The sequence below is a fragment of the Bicyclus anynana genome, chromosome 17 (genome assembly GCF_947172395.1).
Source record: "Bicyclus anynana chromosome 17, ilBicAnyn1.1, whole genome shotgun sequence".
Classification (NCBI taxonomy): Eukaryota; Metazoa; Arthropoda; class Insecta; order Lepidoptera; family Nymphalidae; genus Bicyclus; species Bicyclus anynana.
In genome coordinates, this window is record NC_069099.1 from 8,652,141 (window position 1) to 8,679,873 (window position 27,733).

The following is a 27,733-nucleotide window of genomic DNA, read 5'->3' on the forward strand; positions in this document are numbered from 1 at the left end:
GCGCGTTTGGAACCCTCGTAACTTTAAAGTTTTCGAATAATTATTATCACCATTATCCTAAGTTTAATATTAACCTGACGTTTCGAAAGATCCTGTAAACTAAACCTATTTGAAATAAATGAATTTTGACTTTGACTTTTTGACTTTAATCTGTGGGTAGTAGGTACTCTTAATAATATGAAAGCTTTGTTTGGAACCTATATTTAAACTATATCACTGTTTGTTTGTTTCAATTCAATGCAATCTATACTAATATTATAAAGAGGTAAAGTTTGTAAGTTTGTAAGTTTGTCACATTTTTTAAATGGGGTAATCTTCGGAACTACTGGTCCGATTTCAAAAATTCTTTCACCAGTGGAATGCTACATTATCGGGGAGTGCTATAGGCTATATTTTATATTAGTATGATATATATTCGCAGAGTTAACACAGTTTTTGTCATACAGGTCGGACCGAAAATCCTCTTAAGCAGACTTATTCGCATGCGCTGCCTTAACCATTGTGTAAAATTGAAATTAATGTATGGAGGCTTTATGCAGAAATTCCACTACATGACGCCCCGCGCTTTCAATAACGTAGTTCCCATTCCTGTGTGAATATGGGAATCAAACATAGCCTATGACACTCGCAAATAACGTAGCTTTCTATTGGTAAAACAATCTTTCAAATCGGTCCAGTAGATCCAAAGATTATAAGTTTTAGCATAGAAGTCTCTATTGTCCTTTGTCATCGCACCACGCTCATAGGGCTGGACCGATTTTGCTAAGGGTTGGGGTAAGGTAGGGAAGGTATAGGGTAGAGTAGGGTAGGGTACAGGTAGGGTAGGGGTTGTGTAAGGGTAGGGTAGGGGTAAAGGTAGGGTAGGGGTTGGGTGGGGTAGGGGAGTGTATGCCTAGGTTAGGGGTAGGGTAGGGTTAGGGCCTACCCCTATCCTAGGGGTAGGGAAAGGGAAGATTACGGGTAGGGTAGGGTACGGGTAGGGTAGGGGTAGGATACAGTTAGGATACGGGTAGGGTAGGAGTAGGGTAGAGGTAGGAGATCGATACTGAAGCCTATTTTCTATTTTTTGTCTGTCTGTTTGCCTTTTTTTTGACCAGGCATCACGCTGAAACTACAGAATGAATTCAAATGATACTTAAGACGATTTGAGACCATAATACGTAGAAGGATAATAGGATATTTTTTGTCGCGAAAACAAAATCAGAAATGGGTGAAGTAGGGGTAGAAAGTTTGTACGGAAAATCCTTAATTTTTCTAGGTACATTTGTAAATGTAAAATGATTATATTTATAAATAAATGGTATTGGACTATTTATTAGGTATAAGGTTTAAAACTTGCAAAATAGAATGTGAAATAGGGGTTGAAAGTTGACATCAATTTTTACGCGGACGAAGTCGCGGGCGTCCGCTAGTCAAATATAATTAGTCAAAAGGGGGCATTGAAATTTATTTTTATTATTAAACTAGCCAACACCACGCGGTTTTACTGCAGTTTTAATGGTGAAAGAATCTTTAAAATCAGTCATATTGTTGTTAGTCTTTAACTAATTACGTAACTCACCTTAGTCACATAGCCAAAGACGTTTGAGTAAAAGGCGAAGTAATTCTTCGTTATGTACAGATGCCCCTGAAGAAGTAGATCACCGACTAAGGCGCACGAGTAATCTGAAACACAGAGTTATGAAAATGTTAATGGCCGATCACTAAGAGTATTTAAAACGACTGAATTATGTTTGACAAAATCCTACTAATATTATAAACGGTAAAGTTTGAATGGATGTTTGGATGTATGTTTGGATGTTTGTTACTCTTTAACGCCGCTATTACTGGCTAAAATTTGAAATGGAAATGTATTTTACTCTGGATTAACACATAGGCTACTTTTTCTCCCGAAAAAATCCATGGTTTCCCGAGATTTGCGAAAACTGATGATTTTAATGATATGAGTGTTTGTTACTGTTTCACGCCTCGACTACTTAACCGAATTAGCTAAAATTTGGTATTGAGATATATTATAGCATGGATTAACACATAGGCTACTTTTTATCCCGGAAAAATCCATGGTTCCCGAGGTATTTGTGAAAAATTAAATTCCACGCGGACGAAGTCGCGGGCGTTCTCTAGTAGATCATATTATTATGCAACTTTATATACGCTACGCCCGCCAACGCTGGGTTTTAACGCATCGCTATTTTAACTCTCGTGCGAATGAGGCCGCCCTCACCCGCACGACAAGTTTTTTTAACGGACGTTAAAAAGTCGGTCAAATATAGCATGAAGTTAAATGAAGGTCTGTTTCCAATGCCCAAAATTGAAATGCAACACTGCTCGATAAAAAAGCGTCGTGTTTTAAAAACGCTGTCGTGTTAACATAGACTTGGGAATGCATTTGGAACGCTTTTAAAAAAAAAACTCTCGTGCGAATGGGGGCTTAAATAACAAACAATAGGTACTAATAATAAATTTAAAAAATAAACTACGCTGTAATGTGAATAGACACGAAACAATCGATGATAATCACTGAATCTAATCAAAGATTCAACAAACAGATAAACAGATAAATAAACAAGCAGTCCAATTGTCTATACTTACTGCCTGCTTACAGCTTTTGAGGAAACAGTACAATAACAGTAGACGTCCACAGATCCGCACCGAACGCATCGCATCAAATGGATTTCTAATTTCACGGTATAGATAAAATCCGTTCGATGCGATCCGTACGATACGATACGTACGATGCGGATTCGTGGACGCCTGCTGTAAAACACCTTCACTAAACAAATTAATCATTAACTCATTTCACAATACTAATCTGACTACAGAAATTCAAGTATAGTAATGAAATGTAATGACTTTGGTCTCCGAGATTGAGGGTAGTCGTATAAAAATTCTATTCAATACGAATGTTAAAAACAAAACCCATAATCATAGTAATAAACAAAACTTAGTAACTATTAAAATAATGTTTCGACAAAACAGAATAAGATACAAATAAATTTTAACCTCTGACGTAAAAAAGTGTTATAAGTTTGACGTTTGACTGTGTAGAGTGTAGACTGCAGAGTATTTGTGCGTCTATGATTGCTTCTCTCTGACCTACTCGTACATGGTAAAAAGAGCTAGAACTCAGAATCCAGTTTTAAAAAATCTGCCTATGCAATCGTTAAGTACCGTTTTTTTGTTTTTGTTCGAAATCTGTTATGATCGAGATGGGTCTTAGATATTTTTGATAAAGATCCAATATGCCAATCTGAAGATATCGGAGTTTTTCTATTATGGTGGAAAGAATTTCTGATGATATAAGTCGTTACTACAACAAATATTCATGATATTCATGAATGTCGAGGAATTTTTAAAATTTTTAACACTAAAAATTACGTACCTGCATGAAATCTTAATCAAAAGGCATGAACGTCAGACCTTGTCAAATCACTGGCACCAATAAATTCGAATATTGGACAAAAGTAACAGCACAATGACATTCGAATAACCAGAACTAATAATAATACGACCAAAAACGTCAGAAAACACTGGGTCAAGTACGAGTTTTATAATGTTATGTCATAATATAATAATAATATAATTAATCGGCCAATATAAATGATAATGAGCTGGGTATTAAGCTTTATTTTATGTCTATTATGCAAGTGTGTAAATCAGTCTGATTGAGTGTTTCTTTTGAGAACATGTATATGAAACTGAATTTTAAATTGCGTTAAATCTGATTTTAGTAGCGGTAAGCGCCGTTTTTTTTAAATCTAGCATTCCAATGCATGGTTAAAGTGATTTTTTCCTATCAGACTTAATTAAAAACAAGAGGTATTTCGCTTTCCAGAAGAAAGAAATGTTTAAGAAGCAATGGGCGGGGCCCATCATTGGCGTAGTAGTGTAGGTCGAACGATTAGTAGGAGCGATGACAGTAAACGGGTTGCAGGGAATTGAACTTTTATATACAGGCGGCTCAAAATCGTGGTGTAAGGAAGTGGAAGGAACCATACAAGAAGCCTATGTCCAGCAGTTGGCTTCCTTCTGCTGATAATGATAATGAACGTGATTTGTCCAAGAACGCGTATTGCTTACGGGTTATTGAATTTTAGTGAAGGTTTCCACCAAAAAGTAAAGCCAAAATGCGCATATTTGATCTGAGGTTTTGAAGTTTCCTCATTTGACTTTCCTTTTGTTGGCAGTCATAAGTTTTTAAGAGCTTTGGGTAAGACATACTTACAGTTGAGTACTCGCTCTCAAGGCAGGCTGCAGGAAACGCCTCTGGAACTTCTTCTGTCGGGACTTGCTCGGCTGCTTGGCGTCGGTCGCCTCGTCGCCCGACCCAAACCGGACACGCGCCCTGACGTTGCAGAGCCGGACAATAGCTTTACGGCATTTCTGATGATGATGTATACTTACAGTTGAGTACTCGCTCCTCAGGCCCGACCTGCGGGAAATGCCTCTGGAACTTCTTCTGTCGAGACTTGCTCGGCGGCTTGCCATCGGTCGCCTCGTCGCCCGACGCCAACCCGGACACGCGCACTGACGGTGCGGAGCCGGACAATGGCTTCACGGCATTTCTGATGGTGATGTATACTTACAGTTGAGTACTCGCTCTTCAGGCCCGACCTGCGGGAAATGCCTCTGGAACTTCTTCTGTCGGGACTTGCTCGGCGGCTTGCCATCGGTCGCCTCGTCGCCCGACGCCAACCCGGACACGCGCACCGACGGCGCGGAGCCGGACAATGGCTTCACGGCATTTCTGGAACAACGAAATCGTGATAATAGGCTTACCTACTTGTATTTTTTTCCTGTAACACTTCATTGTTCAAAGTTTGAAGTTTATATTTATGGACCAAGAGCCTGGGATAAGACGATAGACATACATTATTTTAGGAAGGCTGAAATATTTTGAGCCTATGCTCCCAAAGGTAACTACTGTAGGCTATTATGGAATTCTGACTGTGCTGGCTTTGGAAGGTACCAACTATCCTCCGTTATATGATTCTATATACCCAATAGGTGACTGTCGAAAAAACTTAAAATAACAGAATAGCGGATTCCCGAAAACAATCAAGCAAACTTAGTTAAGTAGTATCTTAAGTCGAAGAAATTAAAAGTACCCAGCCATATAACAAATAATATTTGTAGTCGGTTTAGCATTTATTTCACCCTTGTTCAAATTTTAAAAATATCCAAATAACTTTGATAACAATAAACAAAAGATAAGTATTACACAACGCTGTAAGCAATGCTTTATAACAACAAAGCATTACCGGTTAATTGTAGAAATGTAAACAGACACGCCTAATGCTAAAAGCAACGAAAGAAATACCCAAACTGGTTGAGTGATTGTTTTTCCAGGTAAAGGAAATTGATTAGTTGATTTACTAAAAGCTGACCAAAATAATTTATTACAGGATTAAGAACAAGAATTAGTGTAACTGTTTAAAAGCGAATCACGATATCTCGAAAACCGCTTGACTTAAAAAGTTGAACTTTCGCAGAGAGGTAGTTCAAACGCAACGGATTTTGCGACAGGGCCAGATTAAGGAGGTCTAAGGGCGGACGAAGTCTCGGGCGTCTGCTTGTTATTTCTGGGTAATCAGAAAGGATTAACCTTTTGATTGATTGATTGATAAAATAAAACATACATAATGTAAGAATTTTAAACGTAAACTATTTTAGACTTTATTTAGACTATAGATAATAATGTTGTAATGGTGTGAATCATAGATTATATATTAGATTTGTAATAAGACTGTGTTTAAAATGTGGCGTAACGTATTTTTCTAAATATGGAATAAAGAGTTTCCTTGTTGTTGTTGTGTCCTGTACTGCAATGTCCGTTACTCACATACAAGAACAATCGTCTTTTTAACAACTTCTACGAAAATGATCGTATCTTTAAGTGTCACTTTAGCATCACGTCATCAACGTACAATAAAAGCTCTATACTTTGACCCTTTTGAGATCATGGCTATTAGTTCAGCAGGCCAAAATTATGAAAGTATCAAACCATGGCTGTGGGGATTTTTCCTTCGAAGCCATCTTCGAGACTTACGATGCGTCCGATATGCCCCCAAAAAATGCCCTACAAGGTTACCACTTGGTTTTGAATATTTTTTTTAAATATTCAACAACCAACCTTATTCATATTGATTTTTATGTTTGTAAAACTATGGTGAGAAATAATGAAGTATTAAAATTTAAACTTCTTATAATAATTAGTAAGACGACTATATGAGAGGAGGAGAGCCGTGATAGCCCAGTAGATTTCTGCCTCCGATTCCGGAGGGTGTGGGTTCAAATCCGGTCCGCAGCATGTGCATTTTAAAAAATTAAATATCACGTGTCTGAAAAGATGAAGATAAGATATCATGAGGAAACCTGGATACCAGAGAATTTTCTGAATTCTCTGCGTGTGTGAAATCTGCCAATCCGCATTGGGCCAGCGTGGTGGACTATTGCCCTAACCCCTTTCATTTTGAGAGGAGATTCGAGCTGAGCAGAGAGCCAAATATGTGTTTATAATAATGATGATGATGGTAAGACATATGAGAAATAACTTGACGCAGCCTCACTCCACGACATACTTTTATATCTTTAAAAAATATTAATGCAAAGGAGGACAATCTTCTCTGGTCAAGAACCAAATCTTCATTGGAAGATTTGGTTCTTTTGGTTCTTCGTAGTGTAAAAGACGAAAGGGAAAGCAGGGTATCATATTATGATGATTTCAAATAAATATTTGGCAAAACTTTTATTACAACAATGGTGTTAAAATACTTGAAACTAAATTCAACTATTTAGAACTGTAACGTCAAGATAATTTACCTCTTCCTAACTTATTTTATTGACAAACTTTTCACAAACTCGAGAAAATTATGTAAGTACAAAATGCTTATATTGAATAATTTCGTGATAAGGTATGAACTATTAGATACTACGTGTAGATTAGAAACTAGATTTTGACAGAAAACAGCAATGTAATACATTAAAATATTATTAAAGGGATGGATGCGTGCCATTTTAATACTAGAAATTTCGATAAAATGAATTAACTCAAAAGTGAATAAATAAGATTGCAAACAAATTAAAAAACATACGTACTTTTTTAAAACAAAAACGCCCATTTTGTGAAATGATACAAGTCTCGCGGAAACTACGACTTCGGGGTCCGAAAGAGAACAACTGACCAAGAAACCGTGTTTGTCCCAGGTTTATAAGCATCCATACTAAATGAGGATCCCAACACGAAAACATGGAACAATCAAGCGAAAATGATCTTTATGAACAAGGGATAAAATGCGAGACAACCACCGATCCAGATAAATAAAACATGCATGACGGCGACACCTACGCAAGTTATTGCATTTTAATATGACATATATTGGAGAACTGTTATCCTCTATCACTTGGAAAGATTTTTCCAACAATACAATAATTATTAAGAAAATAAAAAACCCGACTGCTTAACCTGCTCGCACCTAGTGATTCAACTCGTGTATTTTGCATAGCGATTAATAAACAATGTTTTTCTAATTGTCAGTTTATTTTTATAATATGGTCAAGGTCATGATATACCACTTTGAAATCCTCTTGATGAGCCCTTGACTTTGATACCCATATCGCAATATTACAAAAAAAAATTCACCTCTCTTCCTAGTTTGGACGTTGATAGTTTTAACTTTACCTATCTAAGACAACTCGAGTTATTAAGACAAATCTAACGGTATCTTAATTACGTAAATCCGTTCAGCGGTTTGGAAGATCTGAGGTAATAAAGAATATTACAAACATACTCGTACATACAAGATACGCGCGAAAAACATAAGCCTTCTTGCAATCAGGTAAAAAGAAGTATGTAAAATATTTGATAGTGGACGCCCAAGTTTTCGTCTGTGAGAAAGTTATTAAATTTGATCATTATTTTAGAAGATAGAATGAGTATAGGTAGTAAGTTATCATTAAGATAGACGGATACCATCACGGAGTTTTTTGTAAATCTACATATAAAAGCATTAATTAATTAATGTAATACCTTGAGAAATTATATACCGAAACCGTCCACATGAACAGACAAACAAACACGGTGGAGAACTTTGTTTTATTATACGAGTATGTATGCCTAAGTAAATTAATGATCTTCTTATTCACAAAACATTATATTAATGTACTAAATAAGTAAAGACAGTAGACAGAGGTTAAAAGAGAGGTCGTTTATCGAGTCAAGATAAGACAGCCATCTTTTAAAAATATTCGATATTATGCGGATGACGTCAATGTGCATGCTTTTTCATGCTTGCAACTCGGTTGAGATGTACTTTCAAGGAGTGATTCGCCAACACAAAGTGATTTGCTAACTATAAATAAAATTTACTTCAATTTACTGATACCTGACTGATTACTTACAATCAGTGGGAGTAGATTCTACGTTAGACGTGATCTTCAGTATAGTACCACTACATGGAAAACTGGTAAAATTGGACAGACAGGACTAGATAAAACCCAAGATTCCTTATCAAGAACTAACGTATAAACTGCATATATAGACGATCAATTTGATAAATGAAAATTAACTATATCTTAGATTACCACACGCTCTTGCTTAAGATCGATCCAGTAAATACAGTAAATGCATACCCAGAAGTTCATGCAGAATTCTGGGTCTGAACATGGCAAACATATTATGTGGCCAGTAATTGACTTTTTCCCTTATCGACTGTTCTTGCAATGCCATAAATAGATCATACAGGAAAAGATCGAAGGAGTAGCAACAGTACTAAAAGTACTTAACCGCTACTACACACTGCAGTCAAGAGTACACGACTTACGCCAGCCACAGACGGACAAGTAGACAAGCGCTGCCTGCAGCACTGCCGACTATATTCGTCAGTGGCAGTCCGCTGGCATTAGGTGAAAAGATCCGACCCCCAGTCAGTAACGGGTGCTTTTACACCAGAGTTGTGCTATGTAGCTATGCTGCAAAGTGAAATCCACGCCATGAAAATATTTAATCGTTTCCACCAATACTAAGCTCTGTAGCTGTGCGAGGAAGATGCGCTATGAAGATAAAGCGCGACGGCCCATAGCAGGCATCCATAGCACGCATCCATCCATATCAAAAACATCGTACTTGAATCCATATGATTGGTAGATATCAAACGCATCCATAGCAACGTAGCGTAGCACATCTCTGGTGGAAAAGCATCTTAAGACGACGCCGACATTAGGTCAGACTCTGATACCAATAAGCTTTCAAAAAAATCTTCAGCTCCGTGAACTGATAAAAGGATACTAGGAAAGAAATCTAGAACTCTTTTAAATTAATAACTAGAATCTATCAAGTTTCTTTATTTGCGAAGCGAGTTTCAAAGAGTTATCAGTTTTTTGCACGAAGCGATTGCGGTCTGACCTTCACAGCGCGGCGTAAGCATTACTTTAATGTGCACCTAAAATAACTTGAGCACTAACTTAGTAGTGATCGAGTCTCGAAAATCAATTGATGCAATATTAGTTACGAACAGTATCAAATACTCGTCTGACTTGTCACTTTGAACCGAATTTTCTGTTCCAACCAAGGCCAACCATAATTTTATATATTTACTAGCAGACGCTTCGGGGTTTTTCCCACGTAGTTTTCGTTCCCGTGGGAATACGGGGATAAAATACAGCTAGATAATTTAATAGATCTAGTAATTACCCCTTACAACCTCACAACTTTTCTGGCTTAGACCTGGCTATTTAATTTAAATAATGGATTTAAATGAGGTTTTCATTAATCAATAGGAATAATGTCGCGAGCAACTGATAGCGAAACATAGATAGATAAAATTTAAAGGCGTACAAGAAAAACTTAAATTTCTAATGACAAAATTAGAAACTATTAACACCTAGGTTATTAACTATATAATGAAACCATACCCATAATTTTCCGAGTTCCTGAGAGTGATGCTACCCTCACAACTGGACTCATCCGAATACTCGAAGGAGGCATTATCCACCATTGTCCCGTATCACATTATCAATCAGGATTCAAAACACACACTGTCGAATGTACCTTTCACCAACGAAACACGTGTTACTCCTTTGCATTTTACAAAGCACGTGAAGGCACAGAGTTTTAAACACATTTTTCATTTAACGATATTAAATATATTAAACACCACTATCGTGCACAGCGGCCGGTGTATTATGAATGAATGTGAATTAATGATACCCACGGCTACGTACTCTTCGAACGATGATTGCAAATAAACTAGTTGACCCCAAATTGCGGCCATCAATCATCTGTGATAAGATTAATAAAACAAACATGTCAACAATTTAGAATCTAAAGAACAAAATCCGATTTTACATACTTTACTTAAATAAGTCAAAGCCTAATATAGCAAATATGAAAATCGTAATGGAATGGATAGTCTACATAACATTGAAAACTAAGTCTGTTTCAAATTCCGATGTAGTTAAATATCCCAAATATTCCTACACATTGATACGTAAACGGAACCGTTCAATCTATTTTTGAGGAAAAGAAATATGGTGTTTAAAATAATACGTTTGAAATCACTATCGACAGAGGTTGCGTTCTGTCCGCGCTCGAGAGAACAACTGTTGATAGAATAGAATGGTTATGTATAGCGCGTATTGATTGTATATCGAATACGCTGTAATTTATCGCCACGAACGATAAGATAACGAAAGACTAACAGAGCCGTAGCGTCATTACACGGTTTAGGAAATCAACATTTAAAAACTATTCTGCAACCAAACCAACGAGACAAGGATGACCTTTCCGGAAACGGGTTCATCGAACTTACAACGCCTCGCCGACTTAGACAGTCAGTCGCGTGCGATAGCAAAGGTGCCGCGGACTGCAGTTTAATTGACAACGAAGACAATATAGAGAGCACGAAAGAGTGGGAATAATGATCACACGATTGGTGAAAGAGGCAAATCGCCTGAACCGACATTCACCTTCAGATAACCGCTTAACAACGGTATAAGATGATTGCTAAGCGTACGTGGACTGAGTCCAGCCTGCAGTCGGTACATACGAGTACAATGTTTGTAACCGAGTAAAGAGGTCGTTTATAAACACGAAGTACAGACAAGCGAAACAATGGGGATTTACAACAAGGAACAGTGAACGATATGGTGTACTTATAATATAAGTCACAAAATATACATACTTACTTATTGACGTAAGTAATGCGATCTTTATCGACATTGTAACAAAGCTTTACAAAATAAAATATTCCCTCCTTGATTTTCATACAAATCAAAATCAATTACGAATTGTAGAGACGGCGAGGTTCAAGCTATATGTATACCTATCTCAGGCCATCTCAATTTTAATTGATTATTTACAATTAACTTGAACGTCGTAGGATTTGAAGCATTTATATATTTGGTAATTTCTACCTACAATATTCAAAATTATATTATTTATAACTTAGATTACAGATTCGACTTCGATAATTCTTAACAATTTCTGTATTTTATCGACAGAGGTGAGCAACTTTTATCTTTTGATGAATATAAGATAAAGGTTCGGAAAATTAGTCAGTTTTCAATACGTGTTGTTATCAACAGGTAATTGTGTACCTCATTGTGTAATTTCTTCATTACTTACATGGGTCAACGTCTATTCTTCAGGAAAAATATCATTGATGAATAATATACTGATGATTTTTGTTAATTTTATTTGAAAACTAAAAATGTGGTATTTAACAATATGTAACTTACCTACTTACACAATATAACTTTAATATTTATATGGTAACTATAGGACGTTGTTAGGTTAGATAATTACGTAATAACTTAAGACAGAGACGGTCCATTAAGTACGGATTGAATAAAATAACCAACTTGCTATTACATGGACCTCACTACTTTTTACGGTAGAAAAACTGACTTTTCACAAGATTTGTATTTACTTGTAATTTTTTGATCATCAAAAGGTACATAGATATATTTCTGCCATCGCTACCCAATGCTGTACAGAGGGACGGGAACATCAACATTATCTGTGTTGATTGAACAAATGGATACAGCTCACATCTAATGTACCTCGTAGCGTATTTTACTCTCGGCGGTATTCACTATACACGTGATGAACTACCTATTCTGTTACACGTTGATTAAGATTAATTGCTGCGAACGTTACACTGTCGACTAATTAACTCGAAACATTCAATTAAAAAAACAAACAAATAACAAAAATATTTTCATCGTTTTCCTGCTTTGAAACCTTTTAAAAACAACAATATTGAAAATGAAGAAAATACACACAAGAACCTAACTTTATGAAAATTTGTGATAATATTTTTTGTAGCACGATCTGGTGCAAATTCAATTATGAATCTAAATGTGAAAGAAAAATATATTTTCCGGTAGCTGAAATCAATTAAAATGGTGACTATGCCATTTGCTCCAACATTCCAGACAATATCCGGAACAATATGCGGACATCCTATCATACGCCTACGCACGTGAGAAATAATGACATAGAGTTCATCACAATACATCAGTCGTTGAATTAAGAACATCACTAAGGCCACCACGCACGAGAGTTTTTTTTAACGCACGTTAAAAAAGCGTTTAAAATACAAAAAATGCATTTCCAAGTATAAGTAATGTTCACAAGACAGCGTTTTTAAAACTAGACGCTTTTTTGAACACGACGCAACAGTGAAGCAGTGTTGCATTTTCAATTTTGGGCGTTGGAAATAGAAAATGAATTAAATTAAGAACGTCATAAAATCGCCAACTCTGGGTTTACGTATCGCTTTTTTAACTCTCGTGCGAAGGACTAACGTAAAAAACGTAGTTGTTATCTCAACTCGACTTGATTTTGTTAACGTCCTTCAATTTAATTATTCGGCTTACTGACTTTATTTATGTGTGAAATAAAACCTGTCAAAGACAGAATATATTACAAGCATTAGGTAGAGTTATATTACCAAAAAATTTGTAAGTATCATACATTGTCAGCCGATGAATGCCTTCTGCGCTGATATGGACAAGCGCGTTTTGTATGGACTTTCAAACACCATGGTATCGAACCGCCAGCTTTCAGCGGCTTAATGGACGTCTATTGCTGGATAAGGGCCTCTTGTATGGATTTCCAACCACCACGGTCTCGACCCGCCAGCATGCAGCGGCTCCCTGTAACCTGCTTGATGTCGTTAGTATACTATTGGTCGACCATCACTGCTCTTTCCGGTGCAGGGTCGCCATTCCAGCACCTTGGAAGCCCAATATCCATCGGATTTCTTAGTATGTGTAGGATAAAACTTAATGACATTTGATGGCCTTGAATTTGATGTTCTTGCGTATCTTGATAATATATAACAACGCAATATTAATGGTACCAAGGAACTGCTAATGAAGGACTCGGACAATGGAACTAAACTAATCAAGACAGTCCAAGTCACGATCATTTAACTTTGGCAAACACTCTGGTGCTGATTGGTAGAGTATTCATAATAAATGGTTGCTTTTTTATAATACACATTTTAACTATTAATTCGTTTAAGCTACCGTCGATTTAAAAGACCGTGAAATTTAACGCAAAGTCAAAGTAAAGATCAGCGAACTTTTCAACTGAGCCTTCAAGAGCTCTTGAAATCCTCAAGAGAGTCAAGAAGAATTTGATCGGATGAATATAATTTTATACATGTCAAATTTCACTACAAACTATATCTAGACAGACTGACACGAAATAAGCTAAAAGAAAGAAAGAAATGAGCTTAATATTTGCAAAGTCTTTGGCAGTCTTAAGTTTGATATATTTTTAATTTATGTTTATCAGTCTTTCTTTTAAAATCTTTCAAGATAGACAGATGCAAATGGTGGAAATTAAAGGCACGTATTCGTAAATAACCTAGAAAGTATCATACACCTACCTGAGCGTAGATGACTAACGAAGATGTATTACGGAATTATCCAATAACATATTATCATTGTACTAAAGCAAACAGCTATGAATTATGTGATGTTATTATAATAACATGCCGTAAACTGACGTCAATGAGCATCCATCTAAAGTGCTCGAGATACTTTGTAATAAATCTAGATCTACCTTGACATGACAATAAAAGCAGAATAAACATTTTGATATCAATAGTGACATTACTCATACCATGGAGTATCTACGAACACCATAAGATGGTTGTGAAAGAAGGCTGTATGAGGAAGATGCAGGATCGAGTGATGTTGCGCTTTCTCGAAAAAGCCTAGGTTGATGGTGATTTGAGTTTCAAAACACGTCCTAAAATTGCCCGAGTGTAACATTCTCATACAGAGTTACTTATAACGCTTTTTGATTTTATTGAAAGCCGATTTCATGGCCTTGTAGGTTAACCGACATTTAACAAAGACAGATTTTTTTTAATATTTAATAAATAATATGTCCTAATAGCAGGAATGTTGTATAATTATGTACCTAGTTAACCACATTTTTGATCTTGTTAAACAACACCTATATACAAGCCAACAAAACAAATCATGACGATCATGTTGTTTTTTTTTAAGTTTTAGCGAGTAGCACACTACAATGAATTGTTATACATTTAAAAAGATTATCCAGTTTAAAAAATAACGTAAGAAATCAATAGTAATTTTTTCGGTTCATGTATTTTCAGAACTGGTTTTGTGTATTTTTAAACTGAACTGAAGAGCGATTAACGCAAGAAACTTATAAATAACTGGTTTCCATCAGGTTATTTTTTCTGTTAAGTGTTAAGTAGCTCTCAACTGGTATTTTCCGTAGTTACGGATACATCTGTTTTGTCCTCGGATTAATGTATGCCATGAAACGTTGCTTCGAACAGTACATTGTACTATCTAATACTTCGTCATTATAATGTACATACGTACTTACTCGTACAGTTTTTATAACTGGATATTGTATTCATTACTTAGGTATTATTTGTTTAAATAACTTTCGTTGTTTACTCTGCGACTCAATGAAATTAACACAATTAGCCGCTTTTGTCCGCCTCCGTTTTGACGCGCTAGTGACAAAGGTATTATAAAATCTTTGGGAATAGGTGATGGATCAAACTAATGGTCTACATAATGTTGAGTGGAAATAATCACGTCAACAATCAACAGAACATCACTTTACACAAAAATCAAATCAAAATTCAGGTTAAGTTTACAAAAACTTTTAAAAAGTTAAGTTTAACTATTTGTAAAACCTACCCACCAGTTCGGAAAGCAGGTTCTGCTAAGAAACTCAACAGTTGCTCTTTTTAAAAATCATACAATATTTTACAATTATTAAAATTATCAACTGTACTAACTTTATCAACAGTATAATACAAAGTACCAGATATAATGCACTGTCCTGCACACAAGGCTTATGTGATTACGACAAAAGTCTTCGAAGCACCAATTTACTTCACACGTTAGCGTCATCATCATCAGATGTTGATGAGGCTTACGTGTGTCTCACTCTCTGCCTTCATATTTACCAACATCTATATATACTAACAATCAAACAAACAGCTTGTTAATGTGTCGATGTTTGGCAGCAGAAACCAATGATTTTGTAAAATCATTCGTTTCTGCTGTATGTATTTAATCATTTATCATTTTTGTTCAAAACTGATATAACTAATGGTATAACTATAACTAACTAGCTGATGCTGCGCGGTTTCACCCGCGTGGTTCCCGTTGCCGTAGGAATATCGGGATAATATATAGCCCATAGCCTTCCTCGGTAAATGGGCTATCTAACACTAAAAGAAATTTTCAAATCGGACCAGTAGTTCCTGAGATTAGCGCGTTCAATCAAACAAACAAACAAACAAACTCTTCAGCTTTATAATATTAGTATAACTATAACTAATGATATAACTGTAAATAATGGCAGATACCTGAATAACGGATCTGGAGATCCCACGGAAAACTCAGGGATTATAGAGCTTTTAGTTTGAAATTCAATGTTATATTTACATCTAATCTTAGTAAGTCTTGTGAGTCATACTAATAATAACAGCATTAAATCAGCTGGTGCTTCACGATTTATCAAAGTTATATGATCTGATAAATAAAAGTTAAAAATCGCGATATCTATGATGAAGGATATATATACATGAGTCATCTAAGAAGTGAGCGCTTCAAAGGTCCAAAAGATGTTCTTCATTTACATATTTATACAACTTATCGATAGAACTAGGATATGGACGACGTCAAGTGTCTTTGGCAAAGAAATCCTATTTTACGTGGGGAAATCCTCGTACGGGGAGGCAAGAAGTTTCTTAAGACTTCAAGACAATAAAACCCGAGGGTCACGGACACTCGTCCCCAGATGACTTAGCCACGTTAGCGTTTCGTAATACCACCGCAACCTAGCCAGCGGTACCCGCAAAACAACTTCCTCCTAGAATTGTCAAAGGCGTATCGGAAACACAGAAAGCGTCAAACTCAAGGATTTGTCTCCGGTGGGTGACTGATTCCCCATATCTACTCGTATCGCCCGAAGGTCCTCGTCAAGGAGGCATATGGCGGAAAGCGAAGAACCCTATGTCGCTGAAAAAGTACGTTAAAGAACCCAACAATCAAAAGCTGTTTTAAGCTTTACTTGTTTTTCTATAATACTTTTCTACATCGTGTAAATTTGCCGCAGGCTTTGTTTCATTTAAATCGTACTAAAAACGTAAGCGAAAAGGACGCTATTAAAACCACAAACAAAATACTAATGCGTGCTTTACATATTTGACTGCCTATACTTTATGCAAAATTTCAGCGTTACAGATTCAAGAGTTTGATATTGATGAGTCAGTCAGTGAGTGAGTCATATACGATAGTATAGATATAGGCTGTTGGTATAAAAGTACTCACTTGTCATGTTTGGATCGTGAATGGGGTTCGAGCTGCAGCGGGGTGGCGGGGGCGGAGCGAGGCGCCCCGCACCCGCCACCCGCCGCGCCCGACGCGAAATTCCCAGTTGACCTGGAACAAACGATACACACATTAAGAAAGAAAACATTGGCCTGAACTGATCCACCTAATGGTAAGTGGAAATCCGTTGCCTATAAACTTTAACAACACTTTCCAGTTGACCAAGTTGTGCAACACGACTCGGAAGAAAGATAGTTGTAGACCTATTGTTCAGAGGCAGAATCAGAAATATCGACATAAGAGTTAGACAACTCAGCCACTATTGGTCGATATTTGTTTTTTCTCTTCACGGGATATGTTGTTGACGCTTGCACACATACACACGTCCCATAAATTGCACACATACACACGTCCCATAAATTGCTGGCCTGAGATCATCAACTTGAGGCGATGTCAAACCTCAATACATTAAGAAAGAAAACATTTTATAGTTATAAATTAACGGACTGAGCTAATCCACCTGATGGTAAGTGGAAACCCGTTGCCATTAACAACACTTCCCATTAGGCCAAATTGTGCAACACGACACAAAAGTAAAACAATTGTCGACCTATTGGTCAGAGGCAGAGTCAGAAACATCGACAAAAGAGCTGGACAATTCAGCCGCTATTGGTCGATATTTATCTTTTTCTCTTCACGAGATATGTTTTTGATGCTTGCTAAGCCTACAGGATATGCAAGAACCACGACTTACAAATTGCTGTCCTGAGATAATCAACCTAGACGATGAAATCTTGTTATGTGCTTGTAAGCGGCATGGTTGCCGGTGTAATTACGGGCATCCTTCCGATCAGCAGGGTCAATATGTAACTCGGTGTATCATTCATATACCTAATCAGTCTATTTTTTGCAAATATCTAACATTGCTTTTTAAACGATTTTACCGCAGTTTTACGTAATTATATCAATTTTACGTACGTTATTTTAACAAACTCTGGTAAGTGATACGTAATACGTAATTATGTTGAAATATTCATGTTAGAGGATTATTAAAACAAAACACCATTGGCACTTGATATAACATGGCATAGTTTAGATCATTTCGTTGAAATAACTATGTTAGATGATCACAAAACGAAAATACGACTAAAATCAATGGTACTGACTCATTATTTGAATGGTACACAGAGGTACATAATAAGGCCGCAGAACACAGCAATGCTGCTTGGCGGTAGAAACAAGCATGGCATTGGCACTGACTTTGCATTAGTATTGGCATTGGAACTTATTTCCTCACGTCCAGGATAGGCTAGCCGTGAAAACAGACAGAAAGACTTACTTTCGCCTCTATGAAAAGCCTAAGCATCTATCTCATAACTACATAATCGATAAACTTAAGTAATAAGTAAGAAAAACAATAAAGCATAATAAAATATTATATCAAATGTTAAAAACTCTAGATCATTAAAGTCGAAATATGAAGTATGCATCGATGATTCGGCAGCAACAGAATATTAAGGAAATAAAACCTCCAAAACCCCTAAATAATGAAAATATTTATACTAAAAACCACATGGCAAATATGCACCGAAGAAAAGATAACAAACAAGGAGTCGGACAGATAAGTGCGGTTAATGTAAACACAGATTGTGTCGGAACAAAACCAACAGCACAATAGCATAACAAAAACCGTACCAAGGTTAATACTTAAATATTTATAAATGGGTAAAATATTAAAATATCATTAATTTAACATTAACGTTATACTCGTAATTATGCTCGTCACTGTATACTCCTAATATTTTATTATATTTTCAGCGTTCAACTTCCGTTCAAAATGGGCAATTCATTTCAGATTTTGATCATTTACAATACGAGTATATTCTTGAACGCCTTTTAATTTCTAAACAGAATTTCTTTATGACTTGATTTGACGATCAGTTCACTAACTTCGACGTATGTTTGTTATCATAATTAACATCAAAGCAATAATAATAATTATAATAATAATTTCTTTATTTATTTATGGCAACACAGGCCCATTGGTTAGTTACATTAAGATAACTTATAAAATATGTTAGAAGATACACAATTATATTTAAGAGGATAGAATAAATACATTAACAATCTCCTCACCGCACCAAAACAGAAATAAATTTCTGCAGGATTGGCGAGTCAGTCTTGCTTGCTAACATGTTCAAGATACTATTGGGGCTCACCCGCAGTCTTGCCAGGAGGGATGACTTCCGTTTTCTAATTATTGCAATAACTACCGCATTTCTGGTATTCCGTAAAACCCATTGTTAACAGAAATCCAGGGCAATTTCATCTGCATACTCTATCGTATGATATCCACGAAGAGTTGTCAATAGGCACCGATGATGAATGATATATTTACCCAGAATCTCAGTCAGTATTAAATAAATAGTGAATACGAAATCACGTGACTTAATAACTACTAGCAATAGCTAGTTGGTAAGTTTCGTACATGTCCAATAACATATGTCAAAGTTTGTGACTTGGCCTGCTGAAGGTAGACTTTACGTCATTTATTTATTTCCTTTAACTCTGTATTATAGAATTTTCTGACGTCTGATAAGAAAACTGAAAGAAACTATTTTTAGCTAAAACAACTTTTCCTTTTGAAATTCTGTAGTCTGATTTATTGTAACAAAATACGTCAAGTCTACAGGCCGAGGAGCATAATTAAACATAATTGCACGTCAATTTAACCTGTTAACACAGCGTCTCATAAAAAAAGGTCGAAGGTTATTTTACAGTCATTGGTAATTTCATATTAAAATTTATCAATGCAGAATCTCAGACTCAACTGTTCAATAAAGCTAATGTTGAAGATGTGGTTGAAGAATCATTTTACGAGTGTGTTGTGTGTCACATGGTATGGGTGCGTAATTTTAATCTTTTCTTTTTTAATAAAAAAAACCCATTTTTGCATAATAACCTATATCTACTTTATTTATTTGCAAGGTTACAGACTACCATTATAGAATTACAAGGTATAAACAGAACATTTTTGCTATCGTGAAAATCAGCAGACCTTCCTCGTAGAAATGTATGATCTCACACCTCTCAATCAATCATCAAACCACTATCCGTTTAAAGGTCAAATCAAGAAATTCAGATGTTTACTACTATAAAGCGATAACATTTATTATATTTTTAACCGACTTTAAAAAAGGAAGAAGTTCTCCATCCAAGTCTTTTTTATGTTACTAGCCGACGCGGTTCTCTTGAGAATAGATGGGGATGAAATATAGCCTTTGACACTCAGAAATAACATATCTTTCTAGTGGTAAAAGATTTTACAAAATCAGATTATTAGATCCAGAGATTACCCCCTACAGGACAAACTTTACCTCTTTATAATATTAGTATAGATTTAAGTACAAAAAATTTAATCACGTAACAACTAACAAGTAGATAATAGATTAATTTGCCTTGAGGACAGTTGCCTAGGTGAATGTTGTCATGGTGTTTGTAATTGATTTCCGTTACGAACTTGTACCCAAGCAATAACCGTTGAATGTTGCCGAAATAATCGATGAGTTGGGTTGAGGCCCTTAACAAGGTCAAAGTTGCCTACGATTCGCCAAAAGTAATCAAGAATAACAAATATGCACGAGTGATTTGAGGCAAACAGAAATTATATTTTTTTTCCTTCCTCGAACTGTGTGCCTAGTGGAAGTTTTCAATATTTTCATACTGCATCAAACAGTGGCAATTTGATACTGTGTCAAACGCGTTAACGTCAACGCGAATTTCTAAGGAATTGAAACAGCGCCATCTAGTGGAACTACTGTACAACTGTTTCAACTCCATATAAATTTGTGTTTACGTCAACACAATAGTAACAGCATGAAAATATTGAAAACTCCCACTAGACACACAGAGTCTAGTTTTATGGGAAGACCTTTAATCTTTTTGGCACAAAAAATATCGTACCAAAAATATTAGTAGGTATAATTCTTTATTTAATCAACTAATGAACAGTATAAATACTTCTTACAATAAATGCTCAAAAGGAGCAGAAAGTTCTTGGGCATTCGCACTAAAAATACTAGGAAAAAATGCTGCGATTAGATTATTAATTAAGGAGCTTGTGATAGCCCCTGCGTTTAGAGTGCCGTAACTGGTCTTCGGATGCAAACAGTATACTATATCATATCAGTATCGCACATCGAAATAGATTTAAGTACACTCACTCTCACTTATGCCTAGTTCGGACTACCTTAGTATTTTAGTCGAGTAATAACGATTTCTGGCCTATAAATTCAAAAATTGTTCGTACTCGACTAAAATACTAAAGTGTTCTGTACGGCCTATTACGTACAATCACTTGAACGTTTCAGTCGTTCCGAATCCATGCAGATTATATATGAATCAGGTTAAAGCATAGTATAATGTTTAAATATAATGTTTGAACATAGATAAACACATTTTTTGTTTTTTTTTCTGTTGTATGTTTAATAGAATATTAAACATACAACAGAAAAAAATTATAATAAATAATTCATATACCACAACGTATAGATTGATTGCCAATAACTATAAAAGGCATATAAACTGTACAAATGTAAACTAAACTAAAAAAACAAAGTGCAAATGTAAACAAACGCGTTTGTTATTTGTTTCATAAAATTGTTTGTTTGCTTTGAAAATCTACGTTTATTGAACCGTTGCTCCACTTACTAGAAAGAAAACAAGACAATAATAATTCGAGGATGAAACTCAATCTATTTACACTTCGAGGAATTTTCCGATAGACATCTAAGCATAAAAGCAATTAGGTTTCCATAATCATATCTAATGACAAGCTAATATTATAAAGTGGTAAGATTTGATTTTATTGTTTTTGTTTATTACAAATGCCGATTTGTAACAAAAATAAACGAAACTAGATACTGGACATACTGGACCGATTTGAAAAGTTCAAGTAACATAGGCGGGAATCTGTAAGTTTGTAATAATAGTGTACTCCTAAATACAGATTAGTGAACGTTACTTACTGTGTGATTTAAGGAACAAGCCACAATCAAATGATCTAACACAATATAATTTGAAATTACAAGATAAGGTAGCGTTTGCCATGTACGATATAAAGCAAATGAGGGCAAGTTAAAAGTGATCGTTAGTATGTAGCAGTTGTTTAAAAACAACAAGATCCGTGTGTAAGTATTACTCGTATTAACGATATCCGAGATTATTTTCAAACTAGAACTTATTTAATGGACTAATTCACCTTCAGTTGAGGAAGTTATTTGGAATAGTTCGCAATGAGGTTGATAGGAATTTTAATGGTACTATTTTTTAATGTTCTAGAAATTGAAAACGTAAGTGCTGGTTCCATATCCACGCTTCAATTGAGTTTTATACAGCAATATAAAACAAGTCTTGCGCTGTTTAATAATAATTTAAAGTTTAATACTAATATTTTTTTAATATTTCAGAGAATGCTTCCAATTTTCTACGAAAGTGAGGCTGATGTAACAGCTAGAAACTTAGGAACAAACTGTATGATACCTAATGAGGGTAACAATGAAAAAGAAACAATACCCAAAGCGTTTGATGATGAAGATTTCGAGCAAGAACCAATCAAAACAAAAAATGCAATTACAAAAAAGGTAAAACAATATTTGTAAATAATAAATTATTTTTATTATAACATTAAAATAAATTAAAGATTTAATTAGTAGGGATTTAAATTTATCATTTCTAAACATAATTAATTATTACTAAAAAATTATTTAAACAATAGATAATAATAATAATAATAACATCAGATCCATTGAATCGATTCTAAAAACTCTGTTGCTATTTTTATCTGAAGAATTTACTGTCAGTTTTTCTAAAAATAATTTAAAAAAAAACTCAATAATTACAAATCTATAAGAATTCGTGTGCGAAAGTTAAGGAATTATCAGATCCGTAAATTGCTTAAAGAATTTACATTTGAAATGTATCATTATATTTAAATTTTACAGCCCTGCGCCATCGTTGTCCTATCTATACTATAGTACGCGCGTTAACAACTGAGTCTTAGGGCCATAAATCATTTCTCTATATCTATCTCGCTTGCACTTATGGGTCTTATGGAGCCGTCTAGTGAAGGGTGTAACAATGAAAGACATATTATCGATAAGTAAAGTTTATTATCGTATCTTGTTCACAAAATTAAAAAAATTAACAATATTTGATTTAATATAATACATATTTCATATTATATAATTATTAACTAAATAAAATTAATCTTCATCTGAGTCTTCATCATCAGAATCTTCGTCTTCTGCCAAATTTATTATAAGCGGCGCGTGATCTCTAATTAGATAATTAAATAAAGTATCCATAGTGCGCAACGAGTAACACATGAATGTATTTATTTAATTGCAGTAAACACATTTATAGCAAAAAAAATACGCAATGCAATTACATTAGAAACCGACCAATCAGAATCGTCCAAATCATTATTGACTCATCATTAGCACGTGCGCAGGTAGCCGTTTATCGATAATTAGGGTGCGCAGGTAGGCGCGCTGCACATTCCTATCTTTTTTGACTTTTATGACCGGACGACTCAGATGATAACGCGCATACTTTAATAGCATTAACAACTGAGTCTTAGGGCCATAAATCATTTCTCTATATCTATCTCGCTTGCACTTATGGGTCTTATGGAGCCGTCTAGTGAAGGGTGTAACAATGAAAGACATATTATCGATAAGTAAAGTTTATTATCGTATCTTGTTCACAAAATTAAAAAAATTAACAATATTTGATTTAATATAATACATATTTCATATTATATAATTATTAACTAAATAAAATTAATCTTCATCTGAGTCTTCATCATCAGAATCTTCGTCTTCTGCCAAATTTATTATATATTAGTATCCATAGTGCGCAACGAGTAACACATGAATGTATTTATTTAATTGCAGTAAACACATTTATAGCAAAAAAAATACGCAATGCAATTACATTAGAAACCGACCAATCAGAATCGTCCAAATCATTATTGACTCATCATTAGCACGTGCGCAGGTAGCCGTTTATCGATAATTAGGGTGCGCAGGTAGGCGCGCTGCACATTCCTATCTTTTTTGACTTTTATGACCGGATGACTCAGATGATAATGCGCATACTATAATATTCAAAACCCTTCAATGCAGTCACTGTTGAGGAAATACAAATACGACGCAAATGGTGAGAAAATATTACAAAATACGCATTGTGGTTACTAGTTATTATTAACTAAACTAATTATAAAGAGGTTATGTTTGTGTTTTTGTGAGATTGTACTTATATTGTATTGATTGTGGGGTAGTCTCTGGATCTATTAAACCGATTTTGAATATTCTTTACCAATAGAATGCCACGTTATATTTTGTGTACGGCCATAATTTATTCTCGTATTCCCACGGAAATGGGGTGATAATATAATTCATATCATTTAATTCTAGGCATACTAATACCAAGCAGCGTGAAATACTTCATCAAGCTACCGCAAAGTTTAAAGTCTTCGTCTGTTCTGCTGCCACTAAATGACAAAGCTTTCTCGCCTTTAGGGGGATTCGTGAGGTAAGCGTTATTCTAATTCATACTTAACGCAGTAAGTTAAGAACCGTGATAGCCCAGTGGATATGATCTCTGCCTTCGATTCGGATCCAGTCCGAGACATGCACCTCCAACTTTTCAGTTATGTGCATTTTAAGAAATTAAATATCATTTGTCTCAAAAGGTGAGGAAATCTGCATACCTGAGAATTTTCTTAATTCTCTACGTGTGTGAAGTCTGCCGATCCGCATAGGGCCAGCGTGGTAGACTATTGACCTAACTGCATTTATTCTGAGAGAAGACTCGTGCTCAACAGTGAGCCGAAAATGGGTAGCTATTAATCTAGTAAGTTAAACCGGCAGCACTTTCCTTTTGTTCGATACCCTTGCGCTTAGAATGCGCCTACTTAGATGATGCCTATTTACTATTGCCTTGTAGGATTTGTAGCAGGAACCACAAACTGATGAAACACATTCCCACACTTTAGCTGTTTGGAACCATCCTCAAATTTTAAAATGTTCTAACGTGTCGAAGGCAGTTCCTCTATAGTTTAGTATTTACTAGATGAACTGATTTCGATACTCTAATAGAAAGAGATGAATGAGGTTGTAGGGGGTAATCTCTAGATCTACAGTACCGATTTAGAAATTTCTTTTACCAAACGGGAACTACGCGCGTGAAATCATGGGGCGTCTGCTTGTTATAGATATAATAACATTACTTACGATTTGTAAACAACTTTAGATATTATATTACGTAATCGCCGATTTTTTAGATACCTATCTGTAAATAACCGAATTAATTTAATAGATTATTGTGTCATATTTACAGGTACTATAAAGAAGTGCCACCTATACCACACTCTTGGTAAAATGTTAGCTACCAGGCATTTTGCAGTTATGAGTAAATCCTTCAAATGTATTAAGCCATAGTGAACTTTTCAATTTTTCTTTGTAATTTATAATTATCATAAACATGTGTAATCTGTAAAAATGTTTTATTTGCTGTCTGTATCTAGAGCTCTGCTGTATTTCAGCCCATCTTAAACATAAAACATACTGCAATTCTAAATAATTTATTATTTCTCCAAGCATAGCTTTTCTTTGTGAATTCAAGATTTGGCAAATCTAAAATGTATTACCCAAGGTCGTGAATACCATTACATTGAACATATTTTTTCTGACCTTTTTATATACTCTTAACAATAAAGCCACCGTTGGGTTAAGCCCATATTTATTTTAATATAATATCTCTCTAATACCCTTGCCCTTTATTTGATCCCATTTTTTACTTTGTGGTCTGAAGTAAGTTATCTCGGGAGAAGTTATTAATTTTCCATAGGGTCGACTTATCTACCAGTAGGTAGATTACAGCAAAAACGGGGCAAAACTGATTTATCATATTCTGCTAAATCCTGCTGTATTTACGTCTTTTCTAAGGAGAAACTAAAATTATACCTACAAGAAGTATAACATCAAGCCATGTGCCAGATGTTTTTGCCAAGATTGCAAAGGGAACATGATGTAGGAAGCCAAACAACCGGCGCACCTGATTGAACATGTTCTGCGTAATGAGAACATAAGTGACCTCGGAACGTAAAGTAAACATGCAAGGTACCGTATGCCAGCACTGACAACTTCTTTAATACATAATGGATCTAAATATGAAGATTTTTTGCAGATATAGTTCAAACGAAGAGATTAGAGATAATGGATATAAGTTGAATAACTAATAGTGTCTAAAATAAAGTATAGAATGATCGTTGAACATACACTTGGACTTTAACAAAAAAGACATTTAAAATGATTTCTGAGAAATACTTCAAACGAGGCGAAATGATTTTACAAAGACCTTGACCGTTTGACTTGAGTAAAACACATTTTCCAAAGAAACCTATAATATAACTTGACTTCAAGGAACTTATCGAGTATGAGTTAGCAAATGTCGCGATTCACATGACGCTTATATCAATAATGAAATTATTGAACGTGTTTGTGGGAACTAAGTATTGTGGCTCGGGTATAATTCTCTCGAACGTACCACGTGGATTTCGAATCACGGAGTTCTTAATGACGGAAAACGTTTATTTTAAAAGCTATTGTTTCGACTTCATAATAGGTTCTATTTAAAGAATCACTCAGTTTCGTGTTCCAAGTACAAGGAAGCAATAATAAAGTAGGCACTAACGTGATCAAACTAAATTATATATCTATTTATACATAAATATATTGTCATTATTTGTTTTGCGTTAACTTAAGAACTTACCAAACTTACAACATCGAAAGTTTCTAATTATCATCATTATCTTTATTATCAATGCGAATAAAGTGCACATAGCAAGTTAATAAAGAAACAACAATGTGCGAAAGTTTCTCAAAAACTTTCTTATTTTGATTTGAGAATCTTTCATCTCATGAAACAGATTAGACCGAGTTTTTAAAGTTAACGGTCACTAATTGTTTACTAATTTAATTTAGGTTTGTGACTTTTTCCTTAATGTCCTGTAGTGTTGAATATTGTGTTTAAAATATATAGAATTAAGTCTCTATCAACGTGTTTTAATACTTAACCGTGAACGATAGGTACGTTGTGTTCAGAGTCAATAAAGGAGATAAATGCTCGCACTTATGGAGTTCAAGGAAAACTACACGATTACGAAATTATTCCACACGATAATAATTACATAGTTACAAGCGTCAAGCTGTTATTTATTATTTTATTACACCCAGAATTATGACTAGTACTTCACTAAATGGAGAAAGACCAACATAGTGTTAGTACGATAAAGATACTGAACAGAACTTTAAGCTTTAAAGCCCTAGAGGTAACAACTAAATCAAGAAAAACGTTTCTTGAGCGTTGTTTATCTCATACAATATGATACGCTAGCATTTGCTAAAACAACCACGTAGGTACAATGTTATTAAGCAAATGTCATAATTGCATAATTGCAATACGTTGAGGATCAAATTATCTAGCCTGATATTGCAAACTGTAAAATAGCTAGAAATGTTTTGCAGAGTTGCTAAATACTCGTAGGACAGAACATTCCAAACAATTCAAACATCTACGCCAACGTCCAAACATTAAATATCTTCTTAGAATGGAATAAATTAAATTCGACACGATTCTGTAAACAATACAAATGGATTTATTAATACCCGCTCATTTACCTAGTGCGTGCGTCACATTGAGTTATTGTAAAAGCATTGTAAGATCTCATTTGAAATTATCTACAATTTTCAACCAACGAAAAACAAAGAGAAGGTAAATAATAAATATAATTAAAACGCAAAATGTAAAATAACAAGAAAACGCA

The 27,733-nt window shown here is 35.0% G+C and overlaps 2 protein-coding genes across 3 annotated transcripts in view; one reads left to right on the top strand and one right to left on the bottom strand.

Annotated features, from left to right (window-relative positions):
* Window positions 1-27,733, bottom strand: part of LOC112048064 (uncharacterized) — a 90,383-nt gene that overhangs the window by 29,830 nt on the left and 32,820 nt on the right. For both annotated transcript variants that reach the window (XM_052886411.1, XM_052886410.1), the window contains 3 exons: window positions 16,843-16,953; window positions 4,587-4,747; window positions 1,562-1,665 (listed from right to left, as the gene is read on the bottom strand). In XM_052886411.1, the coding sequence (XP_052742371.1) occupies window positions 1,562-1,665; window positions 4,587-4,747; window positions 16,843-16,953 (376 nt within the window). The remainder of the gene's footprint in view (window positions 1-1,561; window positions 1,666-4,586; window positions 4,748-16,842; window positions 16,954-27,733) is intronic.
* LOC112048057 (uncharacterized) lies at window positions 17,306-25,665 on the top strand. Its single transcript, XM_052886412.1, has 6 exons — window positions 17,306-17,368; window positions 22,311-22,484; window positions 22,845-22,867; window positions 24,005-24,063; window positions 24,321-24,438; window positions 25,246-25,665. Exons 1-6 carry the CDS (start codon window positions 17,366-17,368, stop codon window positions 25,283-25,285), a joined length of 417 nt encoding a protein of 138 aa, XP_052742372.1. The 5' UTR covers window positions 17,306-17,365; the 3' UTR covers window positions 25,286-25,665.